Source organism: Sipha flava, unplaced genomic scaffold, assembly GCF_003268045.1.
Source record: "Sipha flava isolate LNK unplaced genomic scaffold, YSA_version1 285_pilon_pilon, whole genome shotgun sequence".
NCBI classification, from domain to species: Eukaryota; Metazoa; Arthropoda; class Insecta; order Hemiptera; family Aphididae; genus Sipha; species Sipha flava.
The window spans coordinates 513428-526276 of record NW_020272952.1 but is presented as its reverse complement, the minus strand read 5'-3'; the positions used below and the strand labels follow the sequence as shown (position 1 = coordinate 526276).

At 26.6% G+C, this 12849-nt stretch overlaps 2 protein-coding genes across 2 annotated transcripts; one reads left to right on the top strand and one right to left on the bottom strand.

Annotated features, from left to right (window-relative positions):
* Positions 1 to 2015: 2015 nt before the first annotated feature.
* LOC112685660 lies at positions 2016 to 9761 on the top strand. The gene is made up of 4 exons (XM_025557597.1): positions 2016 to 2090; positions 6559 to 6689; positions 7069 to 7237; positions 9742 to 9761. Exons 1-4 carry the CDS (start codon positions 2033 to 2035, stop codon positions 9759 to 9761), a joined length of 378 nt encoding a protein of 125 aa, XP_025413382.1. The 5' UTR covers positions 2016 to 2032.
* Positions 9762 to 11007: 1246 nt separating this feature from the next.
* Positions 11008 to 12322, bottom strand: LOC112685659. The gene is made up of 2 exons (XM_025557596.1): positions 11829 to 12322; positions 11008 to 11719 (listed from the first exon to the last, which is right to left on the bottom strand). The coding sequence occupies exons 1-2, from the start codon at positions 12320 to 12322 to the stop codon at positions 11209 to 11211; spliced, it is 1005 nt and encodes a 334-aa protein (XP_025413381.1). The 3' UTR covers positions 11008 to 11208.
* Between the last annotated feature and the right edge of the window lie 527 nt (positions 12323 to 12849).

Below are 12849 nucleotides of genomic sequence, written 5' to 3'. Positions count from 1 at the left end.
TGTTGACGCTGCGCTTTGAGTATTGTAACAAAAGTTCGAAAATGTTTAACTAATTTCAAGTTCTTATAAAATCAAAAACCTTTTAAAATTAGAAAATCTCTGCAAAATTATATTAGTATCCAATCAAAATGTAAAATTTCTACGATTATAATTTTTTTAAGTTATAATGAAAATCATTTTTCATTTATTCAAAAACCGTTACTAATAAAGTGACCGTTTAATTGTTGTTATAACTCTTTTTGTTTTTCTTAATTATTTGAAAAATAATTGAGAAATTCGTAATATTCATTAAATTAACATAAAACGGTTACCCCTTGTATCCTGTTATAAATTAAGTTTTAAACATAATTTAACTGTATAGTCATTTATTCCAACGTTTTTAAGAAAATATTCATCAGGGGCAGAAAAACGAAATCTAAAAACCAGAAAATTAATATTTAAATATCCGACAAATTTGAGAATTTTTCAAACTAGGAACTGACATAAAAAGCAATGTATTAATTCAACCTTTTTTAAATACATAATTTAAAAACTTTAACTAGAAAATATTAAGGAATGCGGCTGAAATGAAAAATTAACAATAAACGGAAATCAAAATCAACATTTATTGAAAATTACAATGTTTCAGTAAACTTTTATTTTTATTTAAATAAGGAATTGAACAAAATTAATAAAATTATAATCAAAATGTTTTGGTTTTTTTTTTTTTTTGTATTTTTATAGGTACTAGTAACATTAGAAAATTTAAAATATAATGATTAATAATTTAATCGTAGATTATTATTTTACATGCACTTCACTTTAGTTTTGGACAATGTACAATCATATAACATTTTTTTTTTTGAATATACGTAATATTAGTTGCGTAAATGAATTGAAGGAGCCCGGGTATGATTGAGTTTGGTGAGGTCATCATCCATCGATACAAGTAGCTCTTGGCGTTATTATAGTTGATATGCAACGTCGCGATCAGACATCATATCAATTGAATTCGAGTATCGTGCGGATTCACCGGTTTTTGCAGCGAAAAATTGTTTTTTTTTTTTTGTAATTATCGCCTTTAATTCGTGTGCAAGTCGTATTAATATTATTTTAAATTAATCACAGCATCATCAGATAAATTCAATAGTTAACAGATCTCAACACCATACTTGTGTTACCACGGTGTTGTAAGTTTTATATATTTTATATTATTAACCGTTATTATTATTATATATATGTCTGTCTACTACCGTTTATGTTTAATCACTTATTTTATACTTATAAATATGTATACATATGAATATAATGAGAATTGTTAATATAACGCTTGCTGATTTTAATATCATTCAATTAGATTTCCGGCCCCATGCTTTTAAACACTTCCGCATTCGCTCAGCGCGACCATATTTCCTAGTACAAAATATTAGAATTTGGTACGCGAATCAATATCAATTTATTGAAATAGCTATAAAGATATCAATTGCAAATAAATGTAAACATGTTATTAAAGTATTATATTTATTTGAAATCATATTTTTGAAGGGGACAGCGATCGAACCAACAAATTTTCATCACGGTTTTTTATCGTCGGTTGACTAATTTTGAACATTTTCCTGTACTTTTATCTATAAGTTCTTATAATCATAGTATATGTCATAGGTTAAAATAACTGTATTTAATCACTAAATTCTGGTGGACTGCAGAGACAAATATAGTTATAAATTTATTTTTTCATTTAGTTTTTATTAAAAAATTAATTATTTATACACTTTCTTAAAATACTTAGCTTTCATCAGATATTTTTCATTTTTTACTAAATGAGATAAACAATATCATGGTAAGATTACTTAGAATTTTAACTGAAACACTAATTTATTCAATATAAGATGGAAAATTGATAAAATCATCAACTGCCGTCTACTAAACGGCAATATTATATTATTTATCGTTTTCATTTGTTTACAGCACGACTTTTAGCAAAGTTGCATTAGAAATGGAAAATTAATAAGAATAATTTAATATTAAATAAGATATTAAAATATCAAACAGAATGAATTACTATATTTACATATTGTGTGTCGCTTTCTCGAGTTCTGCTTTTTCAATTGGTGAGTACTTCAATGTTATAATATTATTAAAATGTTGGTCAGGAGCAAATTATAAGATTATAGCCATAAGTTTGTCTTATTTCTATGTATGGTTTAGTAATCTAAAAATTGGTTACTTATTTATTAATTATAATTTATTATTTTTTATCTTTTTCGTGTTCGGTTTGTTGGTAAGTATTAGAACAAATACTAAATCTATTACAGATATCTATAGCCAAGAATCGTCAGTTGATATTCAACTCCTTTAGCTTTACGTCATTTTTTTACTTCATCTTCCTATGATAACTGTAATTTTTTCATATTCATAACAATTTGAATAATGTTACAGGATAGAAATATTTCTTAATATTTTTTTTTTGAACAAATCCTATGTACAAATATACTATTAAGTGTCTACTAGAAATTTTAAAACACAGATTTTAAAAGTATCGTGATATAATATATGTATTTATAAATTTATATATTAGCAATTAAAAAGGTTGATTATCAAAATTACGAAAAATACAGTTCACACAAAATATTATTACATGATCAATGGTTGTCAAATTAAAACGTATATTTAAGTATATTTTTTTTTAATAATTAATATTATATTCATTTTTTTTCCAAATTAATATAATATTCAAAGTTTTAAAAAAGAAAAAACTTATAGTATATGTATTTTTTTTTTTATAATTTACTCTTTAACTGTTCCACTTTTTTAATTAACAGAACACATCTCAACTACTATTTTTAAATTTTTTTTATTTAAATTTCTTGTACGTCAGTGTAATGTAATATCCTTCAATAACGATATCATTATAAAAGCCTTTCTTAGTCATATCCTGCAGACTGGTCTGAAAATTTAGAAGTGTGAGCTTTACAAATATCCGTATTTTCTAGAATTTTTTTTGTTTTTTGTATTTTTTTTATTTTAATCTTTGTAATTAACTGTCATTTTTGTTATTATCACCATAATATAATGTTCTTATTTCTTACAAAAAAAAAAATTAAACATTTGTAACAAACACTTTTTATTTATCTTATATACATTTTTATTTTATTCATTGAGATTTATTTTATAACCTAATATGTATACATATAAATTACTATAATATATCATATTTTAACAATAGTTAAATGTTGGTGTGTGTATGTTATTATGATTATTTAGTTCTATCTTATCAATTCCAGCAAAAACAAAAAAAAAAAAGGTGATAATTTCGATTTAAAGATGAGTCTTAAATACTAAAATAATATAATATAACATCGTAAAATAAAATATAATATATACTGTATGTACGGAGATATCGTATAATTTAATATGAAAATATAATATACAGAGGCTTATAAATTAATAAGAATTATATATAGATACATTTATAGGATTTTATATTTTATAATCGAAAATTCTGTTGAATAATTTTATTCTCCATGCTCTTACAATACTTGAATATTTTACTATTTTGATTGAAAAAAATTAGTTAATAAACGCAGATTCAAAATTAATCAAATGATTACTTTACTTTCAAACCTATTGTTTTTTTTGACTGATTGTTGTGAACTTAGTAATTATAATTTTTAGAAAGTCCAACACGGTGAATGTAAATTCTATTAGAAGATATATCACGCAAAAATTATCCATGGGTATCCTCCACCATGAAAAAAAAATATATTTGTTGATAAATTATGACAAAAAAAAATATATTTAACACACGTAAAGCCCTACACGAATAAAAATATGGTAATATAAATTATTATACCACTTAGGATTAATAACTAAAATGTAGTTGGTATGATTAAAATGTTTTTGTTTTTTATAAAAAAAAAAATAATTTAGTGTCTAATTTAATTTAAATTGACTATAGAACATTCAATAAATAAAGTTACGTAAAATAATTTAAAAATATCTTTTTGTACAGTTGCGTGTATAGTTAAAAAAGTAATGAATTTCATTTAAATGTCACTTAGAAAATTTTATATTTTTATTTCTATTTATATTAGATGTATCCCATCATTTTGTCGTAAATAATTTACCTAAAAAAAATAGATCACAAATTATTGATGTATTATTATATTATTATTCCGAAGATATATTTCATGTAAATTACTTTAATTATTGTACGGAATTAGTGGACCATATAATATTTTTAAAACAAACTAAGTATTATGACGTCACATATTATTATATAAACACAAAATAAAAACTCACCTTTTAATAAATCTAAAAATAAAATGTTCATATAGATATATAATAAAGTATTTGAATATATTAAAACTAAATTTATAATATGAAAAAATAGCCATCCTATGAATAAAAAATAAATTATACCTTACCTGAAAATTATGTGCAATGCCATTCAAAATATATTTTATATTTGTATTATTATTAGAGGTTTTTTTTTTATCTGTTCTGCTCCATTTCGATGTATTTTTTTTATGGTGACATGTCATGTATGGACAATGTCCATTGGACGTATAAAAAACCTTTGTAAATAAAAATTTTTTCTCACTTAAAACATATTCTAGAGAAATAATTATTTATTATTTTATACAAAATTCACTGCACGATTCCAAAATATGTCTATGAAGTTAAAAGTATATTCGAGGAAAGTTGATCTGTAACGTTATCATATCTAGTACTATACATTATAGCCATTAGCGAGCGCACAGAGGGTGCCGTGTGTGCTCGGGCACTTCCCGAAATTTTGTTTATATGGCCCTACGTTTTTAGTCTAAGAGTAATGGACCCGTATTTTAACTATTTATACTGATGCTGCTCTTATTTAATGTGATATACTTTAAAATATTTGATAAAAGATAAATTATGTTTCGTAATGGAAAATCTAAAATTAAATGTTCTAAATTTTCGTGAGAAAACTTTTTTTGATGAAACAACAGCTACAGTTGACTACAAAAGTACAAATCATAAATAATTGAAACTATATGAGAAGAATATATAAGATTCAAGGAAAACATATTGATTGGGATTAATATATCACACAATATCAAATTGAAAATTAAAGTTAGGTTTAGGTATTTAATCATTTATTACATGTACTTACATGTTTTGCTAAGATAGGGCCTGAAATTATTGCAGTCACCCCTGAAACGCAGGTCTACACATGTCTATAATTATAGGGTTGCATTCGAAAAACACACACTTTTGATTTTGACCCGAAAAAGGTCCATAGACAAAAACCGCACACTTTATCGGTCATTGTAACTAAATACCCCAAAATTATAGTGGTTAAAACCGCACACTATTCTTAATGTTAACTAACTGATAAGATAAGATTAAAAGATATACTACAATAATCATATTAACACGTTTTAATACCTCAGTTATCACTCGTTTTATCGGTCTTATCTCTTGTGTATACCTATAAGGTATATTTTTTATACATACATATATACATAGTATATGGTATATTTTTTACATTTTAGAATAATCATAAATGTATTTTTTTTTGTTTGAATAAATTATAAATTATTAAGTATGCCTAACCTAGGTAAGTATAACATTTTTGGGGTCGAAATAAAAAATGTGCAGTTTTTGGATACAACAATTTTAAAAATTATGTGGTTTTAATATATTAAATGTGTGCGGGTCTAACTTACAAAAAATTTGCTGTTTTGTTCTGTATTTTATCAAAAGTGTGCGGTTTTAGGAGTTAACGGATTGTAGTACTATATCATCATACTTCATTATAAAGAAAAATTGTACTATACGTTCACTTTAATTCACAAATTAAATATAGATTAAATGGATTAAATGGCAACAAATTTATAATATTAAAAGATTTAGGATCTATAAATTTTCGATAGATTGTTCTTTTAAATTTGTGATATATTTTCGTGTAATATAATTAATATCTTTAGTTGTTTTGTGATGAATAATTAACGATAAATTCACGTATACCCCTTGTAGAAACTTACACACCTATATATTTTTGTTCAAATCGAAACTTACATAATATGTAACCACTTACTTGCTATGTTTCAATTTACCAAATCCCATCTATAGGGGTCTACGAGCGAAAATACAGAAATGCATGTCATTAATGTATGACATATAAAAATATGTAAGATTAGCCACTGTGATTTCATATAGTAAATATACATATAGAAAATAAAAATTTTCATATAGAAAATAGGAAAACATAAATATCATAGAATAAAAATTTTCATTATGAATTGTATCTATTCTGTCCTAAATAACTGTTGATAATCATAATATTAATAATGACTTTATTATTATTTTACACTTCAGAATTTATTCTATATACCTATTTCTATTTATTTTTTATCAATAACGAATATTTTCCTATCTAATTATAGAGAAAAGAAACTAAACATATAAAAATGTTTTTTAGTATTTATTTATTATTATTTTAGTGATTTTCTTTTAAATTATTAAAATATAAAATTGTGTAATATATTTTTGGTTAAATTTTTAATCAATGTTACATTTCATTATTGTCTTTAGATTTGAAAATATTACCTAATGTTCCTGAACTCACCGTCACATCAGAATCTAATTACGTCATAAAATGTCAAGGAAATGAACCTGTAAAATGGATCATACCCGAAAGTAACCCTTTTTTCAATGCGGACAGAGTAAGAATCATCAATGAAAATTAATGAATATTTTGTTTAGTTTTATATCAAGTAAATTCGTTTTTAACTTTATTTTAAAATGTTTAATGGTTATTTAATTATTTGTACAAATCAATTATCCGTACCGCCTTTCGGTCCCAATTAGTGCAGACAACTTTTATAGAAACAATTCAAGATTTTTTTGCATTTACCTTCGCATATACTTTTATAAAAAAAAAAAGCAAATGTGTGCTATAAAAAAAACATATTTCGCTTAAATAATTGCACAGTTAAGTAAAAAAAAAAAATTGATTTGGGCTTTAGTAATATTTTTAACTATATTCAAGTTCTGAAAAATCATATTATTTATTTAATATTAGAAGTTATTGCTTTTGTACAGAACTCTTCTATCAAAATATTACAATCAGAAGCTAATACAAAAAATGTATCTCTATTAATGCTTAATAGAGTCAGTTATTTAAATATTGGATATTATTACTGCGTTCCATTGTCTGGAGACCGGAAATCAGATTCAATCAATTCTGAAAACATTTATTTATTCGTACGAAGTAAGTACCTAGTTTGTATTAAATATATGAATATAATCTAATTTATGTCAATATTTGAATGATTCCATGTATTCTGAATAAAAGGAAAAAAAATTACAGTAAAATAATAAATTATTGTTTTTCATTCTAGTATATTTAAATACTAGCTGAATTACCCGTCGTTGCCGGGTTTAAGTATATAAATGTATGTAACCTGCCAAGATTAAATTTTGTTAAATCTATTGAAATTTAAATTAATTAAGATTTTTGAAATAATATTTTATACATATTAATTTAGTTATTATCATAACCTATTCGATAAGTTATAGCTTACAACTACGTGAACCTCTCTACAGTTTGGTATTCTGTTGAATACATATAGCATCTCACTTCTCCGAATATTTTACATTTTGTCAATAAGTTCATGGTCTTTTTGACTTTTAACCGAAACACTTTTGCAATTATATCATGTCGATCATATGATCTTTGACCGGGAAGTAAGAGCTCTTTTATCTCGTCCCAGCGAGGATTACATGTAAAAGTAATAAAAAGGTCAGGACGACCGTAATGTCTAACGTAGGTCATAGCATCTTGTGTTCTTTCGTGCATGTACCTTGGTCCACCAGTAAAAGTTGACGGGAGTATAACCATTTGGCCTAACTGATTAGCTTCTATGTCTCGTCGTCCAATCGCATCTTTTAAATGAATATAACTATCTGCACGCAATTTGGCTTGGTTGTTTTTGATGTAATTTAGCCTTTCAGTTTCAATTTTGGCGTATTCATCTACCAAATATTGACTGAAAAGAGAACGATAATTAACTAAATAGTTGTCTTCCCCTTCTCTGACCATTATTCAATATGAGTAAAAACTTGATGCAGAGACAGTTTTTTTAAGCGGTAACTTGGTTTTTGGATCGCGTTGTAGTATATTGATTGCATACCCATCATCCCCCCAACAAAACATTAAAGGATACTGCAGTGCGTCGTATGCTCGATGTATCTCACTAATACGGTGAAGTAAGTTACTTCGGTATTCGAGGATGATGTCTCTTCGATCAAACTTCTGATCTACTAACACTAAAGCAACTTCATTTGCCGTTGGTGCATTATACCTGCCTCTATGTTCTTCTGGTGGTTTTTTATCTGCATGTATTACAACTTTAAATGACTCTGAAGGAGGTATTTTATCGATGGTAAATTGTAATGATCAATTGTAAATTATGCGGTGGCATGCCTAGTAAATCCAATGAGTTTAAAAACTCTGTTGGATAATTTACAACTTCAGTAGCATCGCAAACTGTATCCAGATTTGTATGACACCAAGTTTTCTGGTAACAAATTTTGTATCTTGAGATTCAATTCGTTGACCTCCTCATTTTTTGCTACTAAAATTGCTCTTTCTGCCAGCCACTCATGATTTGTGTATTGTCTGTGTACACTGGGACATATCTGGTCAATGAGAGCATCTTGCGAATAAATGATTGTGCAGAAATCGTTCGGTAATTTTATACATCCCGTTTAATCTGTAGTAACTTTCCCATCTCCAATATCTAACAATTGTTTTGAGAATCTTTTGCACGCAGCTTTTTTTGATTGAATCGAAATCGAAGTATCGAAATCGTTCGCTATCCATCTTTATATATATTTCGACCATGAATTGTTGACAAAGCTTATGCATCGTAAAATAACTTAGTCCTGATCGCGTCTAATCATCATCAACCGATATGCATAATAATTTTTTGAACTAACATTCTTATTTGTTTTGGCACCTGTTGCGGGATCTTTTTGTTTAATATTTATGCAACACCCGTCATTTACTACCAAAAATAAAATTAATAGTTTTTAAATAGTTTTTAATAGTTTTTTAATAATTTTTTAATTGTTTTATTTAATATAATTAATTTTCAATAGCGCAGTTATCGACCTGGTCAAAAAATATTAAACCAATTTCAATCCTTTAAATTTAAAATTTCGAAAAATCCTTTCTTAGCGCACGTCTACATTATAATAGCTATCTGTATGCCAAATTTCAGCCAGATCTGTCCAATGGTTTGAGCTGTGCGTTGATAGCAGTCAATCAGCTTACTGTTTTATATATACAGATTAGGGTGGTCCTTAACTATAGAGGTCAATTTTTTTTTTTTGAAAATTGATGACGAGTACCCCAAATTTTGTTCTATGTATTAAAACAATAATTGTGACAAAGTTTGGGCGTGATATGTTTACCCCTTCCCGTGCCTCAAAGGGGTTGAATTTTTATTAATTGGGGATGAATTACCATTTTTTGCATTTACTTTCTTAAATATTGATGTTACGCAAAAAATTATAAGTACTATTATTGTAGCTATATGTATTTACTAAATAAAAGTTTCTCATAAATATGTTGTGAGGTTGATGGTTATCCGTTAATTTAAAAAAAACTGGTCAAAGTTAATGTCTTAGGAAATTTCATAATTTTTATTTTTTTCTCTTATCTCTTAAATTTTAAAGTTATTCAAAAATCGTACATACATTTTGTTATAGAACGTACTATGCTATATTAATAAGGTTTCTTGACGATTTTTGAAACATAATCATTTTTTATATAAAATATAAAAATAACATTTTTATACTATTATTATTTAATTTTTAACATTTTACATTAAAAAAAGAAGAAAAAAAGAATAGAAATATAGTAACTTTACTATTTTATTGCATCTTTGGTCAACATATTTTTACTATGGCCTGGATATTTTTTACGGTATTCTTGTACTACCTAAAAAAATAAATCTTAAGTGACACTAGTTATTTTAGTAAATTATTAACATATAACTTACCTTCAATACATACTGCTTTTGATTTTCATTTTTCGTAAATTTGGTATTAAAATCTTCCATCAATTTGACTCCACGTTCGGCTGCATCATTTATGACGCTCATATGGTGTAAAATATTCTTGGCCTTTTTATAACTATCAATATTTGGCCAAATTACCGGATTTTGTTGCAAGAAATCAATGCTTAATTTGAACCTTTGGAATATATTTTTCGATTTATGCGTCAATAATTCAAGTGGTAAGTCCTGTTTTAGAAATTGTGATACATCGCCAATTTTTAATACATATTTTTTTTGTATATCTGTGGTAAATTCATCGTCCTCAAGCTCGTCATTTTCTAGTAGTTTTTTAGCCATTTGTTTTTTTATTTGATTATCAATCCTGTCATCAAATAACGAAAAACAAGCGGTTTCTTCTCCAAGATACCATAAGTGATAAATAAATTTTTTCATAGCGATCTCAGCCACTCGCTTATCATCAGATTTATAGTCTTCAAGTTTTTTTAAAAAAAGTACATCGTTATAAGGGGCTTCAATAGCATTTCCTAATGCTATTGAAGCCCCTTATAGGAGACCTAAACCAAAACTCGATATAGCATTTTACAATAAAACAACAAATAGTTTTTAACGAAGAAATTTCTGCTTTCGTAATTTTAAATTGTTCTTGAAAAATGTATATTTTCAAACAATATATTCCCTTGCACATCCATCTAGCTAGATGATAAGCTCCTGGACGTCTAAAATGAATACCTTTAGGTGGTACCCCACCCAAAAAAATTATTACCAATTCCAAAAATTCTTTGTAATCATCCCTTGGTAGATTTTGGCTTAAGGTATCTTTACAAAATATTATAACATCATCGACTACTTTATGCAATATTTTTTTGACCCCAATATCACTTACCCAAGTACTAAATTTAGTTGTATCTATTTGATTCCAGTTATTTTTAAAAGGTTTAAAAATTAGAATATCGGGACCGGACATTATTGTAAGTTTTGAGTATGAGAAAATTGATTGCAAAATAATTTCAAATATGTGATGCCGACAAGCCAAAAACATTATTGGCCTGTTTAACATTTGTTCTAATAGCACACATGATCCATTTAATCTGCCGCTGTTGGATGCCGTTGTATCAAAAACAAACGCTTGCATTTTTTCCAACATATCCCAATCCTTTTATGTGTCATACACTGCAGAAGAAATTTCCTTTCCGGTACCAGATGACAAATGTGGTATTCCAAGAAGTTGTTCTACGTTTGGTGCTGTTATAATAACTGGTAATCTATCTACATTTTCTGTTCCAATCAAATTAGGAAGTATTTTTGAATCCCAGTGAACAACTACAGAATTTAAGTTTAATTGATGGAACGCTGTTTTAATTTCGGAAGATATTTGGTAACGAAAACTTTCACGAGCTCTCTTAATTGAAGAGCGACTTATCGCATAGTCTTTTACATCTACATTAAATACCTCGGCACATGCTATTAATAAGTGAACTGCATCCCTGTCACTAACCTTACATTTGTCTAAAGCTGATGCTAAACGACTATTCATAATTTCTTTCCTACCTCGTTTATTTTTCACTGGCATTGTAATACTTTCACAAATTTCGGAATCTTTAGAGTTAAGCACATCACGTTCATCATCGCTTGATATACTCTCCACAACATCAACACTGTTAGTTGGGCTGAAAAAAAAAATAATAGATATAGTCAACTTTATATTGTATATTAGGTAAATTATTGTTAAAAATCATTAGATAATTTTTTTTTTTTTTAATGACAAAATTAATTCACCCGGTTCCATAATCGATGTTTGTTTGCTTGAACAATTCTCTCCTTTGCTCTCGCTCAGATCTTCGTTCTTCAACTGCACATAATTTTTTGTCCACACCTATCATATACCCAACACGACCTTCTTGTCTTTGTAAAGTTAGAAACTGCCTGTCTTCTTCAATTTTAATTATATTGAAAGCATCTTTGTGGGCAATATCAAACAAATTATTTAATGAGTTTTGAAATTTTTTTTCATTGTACTGTTGTGTTGCAGACTTTCTTGTTTTATTTTTATCTAAGCTTCGCCAACTTTCATATACATTTTTTATTTTTCGAACTACATCACAATGATGTTGAGTAGGTATTCTTGCCTTTTTCCAAAACAATAAGCATTCATCAGCAACAAGGCCCGAACTATCATTTAAATTTAAATTTACAACACGCATGTTATGAAATAATACCCGAAGGCAGTCTCCATTGGATGGTAATTTATTTCCAGTAATTTGATTAACCATATTACCTAAAAGGAAAATATACTGACGAGGCATTTTTAAATCAAACGTAAAAAAGAAAAAAAAGAAACGTATAACACTTTGTGTAGAAAAGTCGCACTAACTTATGACACAATTGTGAACACTGGACGTCTAAACAAACCGACAGTTTGACGGATAATGGCAATTTAATATTATTTAATATTATGTTCTATTAATCACTTTTTCAATTTATTATGAAATACTATTTGGCTATGGCTCGTAGATAAAAATGCGATAAGTCAAAGATATAATGTGTTTGTGGTTTCATAGTCTAAAAATACACAACTAATAGTCTAAATATTATGTTATCGGAGGACAAATATCAATGTACTGATTATCGTCATCAAAAATATCGATTTATTGTAAAAACAAAATTAAAATTATTTATTAACAAAAAATAATAAAATTAGGGCAAATCGTTAAACATTCCGGTTTCTTGTTAACTGACGGTAAACCATCAACCTTACAACATATTTATGAGAAACTTTTATTTAGTAAATATATATAGC

What these genes read in the sequence shown, in the direction of transcription:
- LOC112685660 (XM_025557597.1), top strand. Translation starts at nt 2,033, where the DNA reads ATGAATTACTATATTTACATATTGTGTGTCGCTTTCTCGAGTTCTGCT. An exon ending in GAGTTCTGCTTTTTCAATTG is followed by an intron (nt 2,091 to 6,558) that starts GTGAGTACTTCA and finishes TATTGTCTTTAG; the next exon opens with ATTTGAAAATATTACCTAAT. An exon ending in CTTTTTTCAATGCGGACAGA is followed by an intron (nt 6,690 to 7,068) that starts GTAAGAATCATC and finishes GCTTTTGTACAG; the next exon opens with AACTCTTCTATCAAAATATT.
- LOC112685659 (XM_025557596.1), bottom strand. Translation starts at nt 12,322, where the DNA reads ATGGTTAATCAAATTACTGGAAATAAATTACCATCCAATGGAGACTGC. An exon ending in AACATCGATTATGGAACCGG is followed by an intron (nt 11,720 to 11,828) that starts GTGAATTAATTT and finishes TTTTTTTTTCAG; the next exon opens with CCCAACTAACAGTGTTGATG.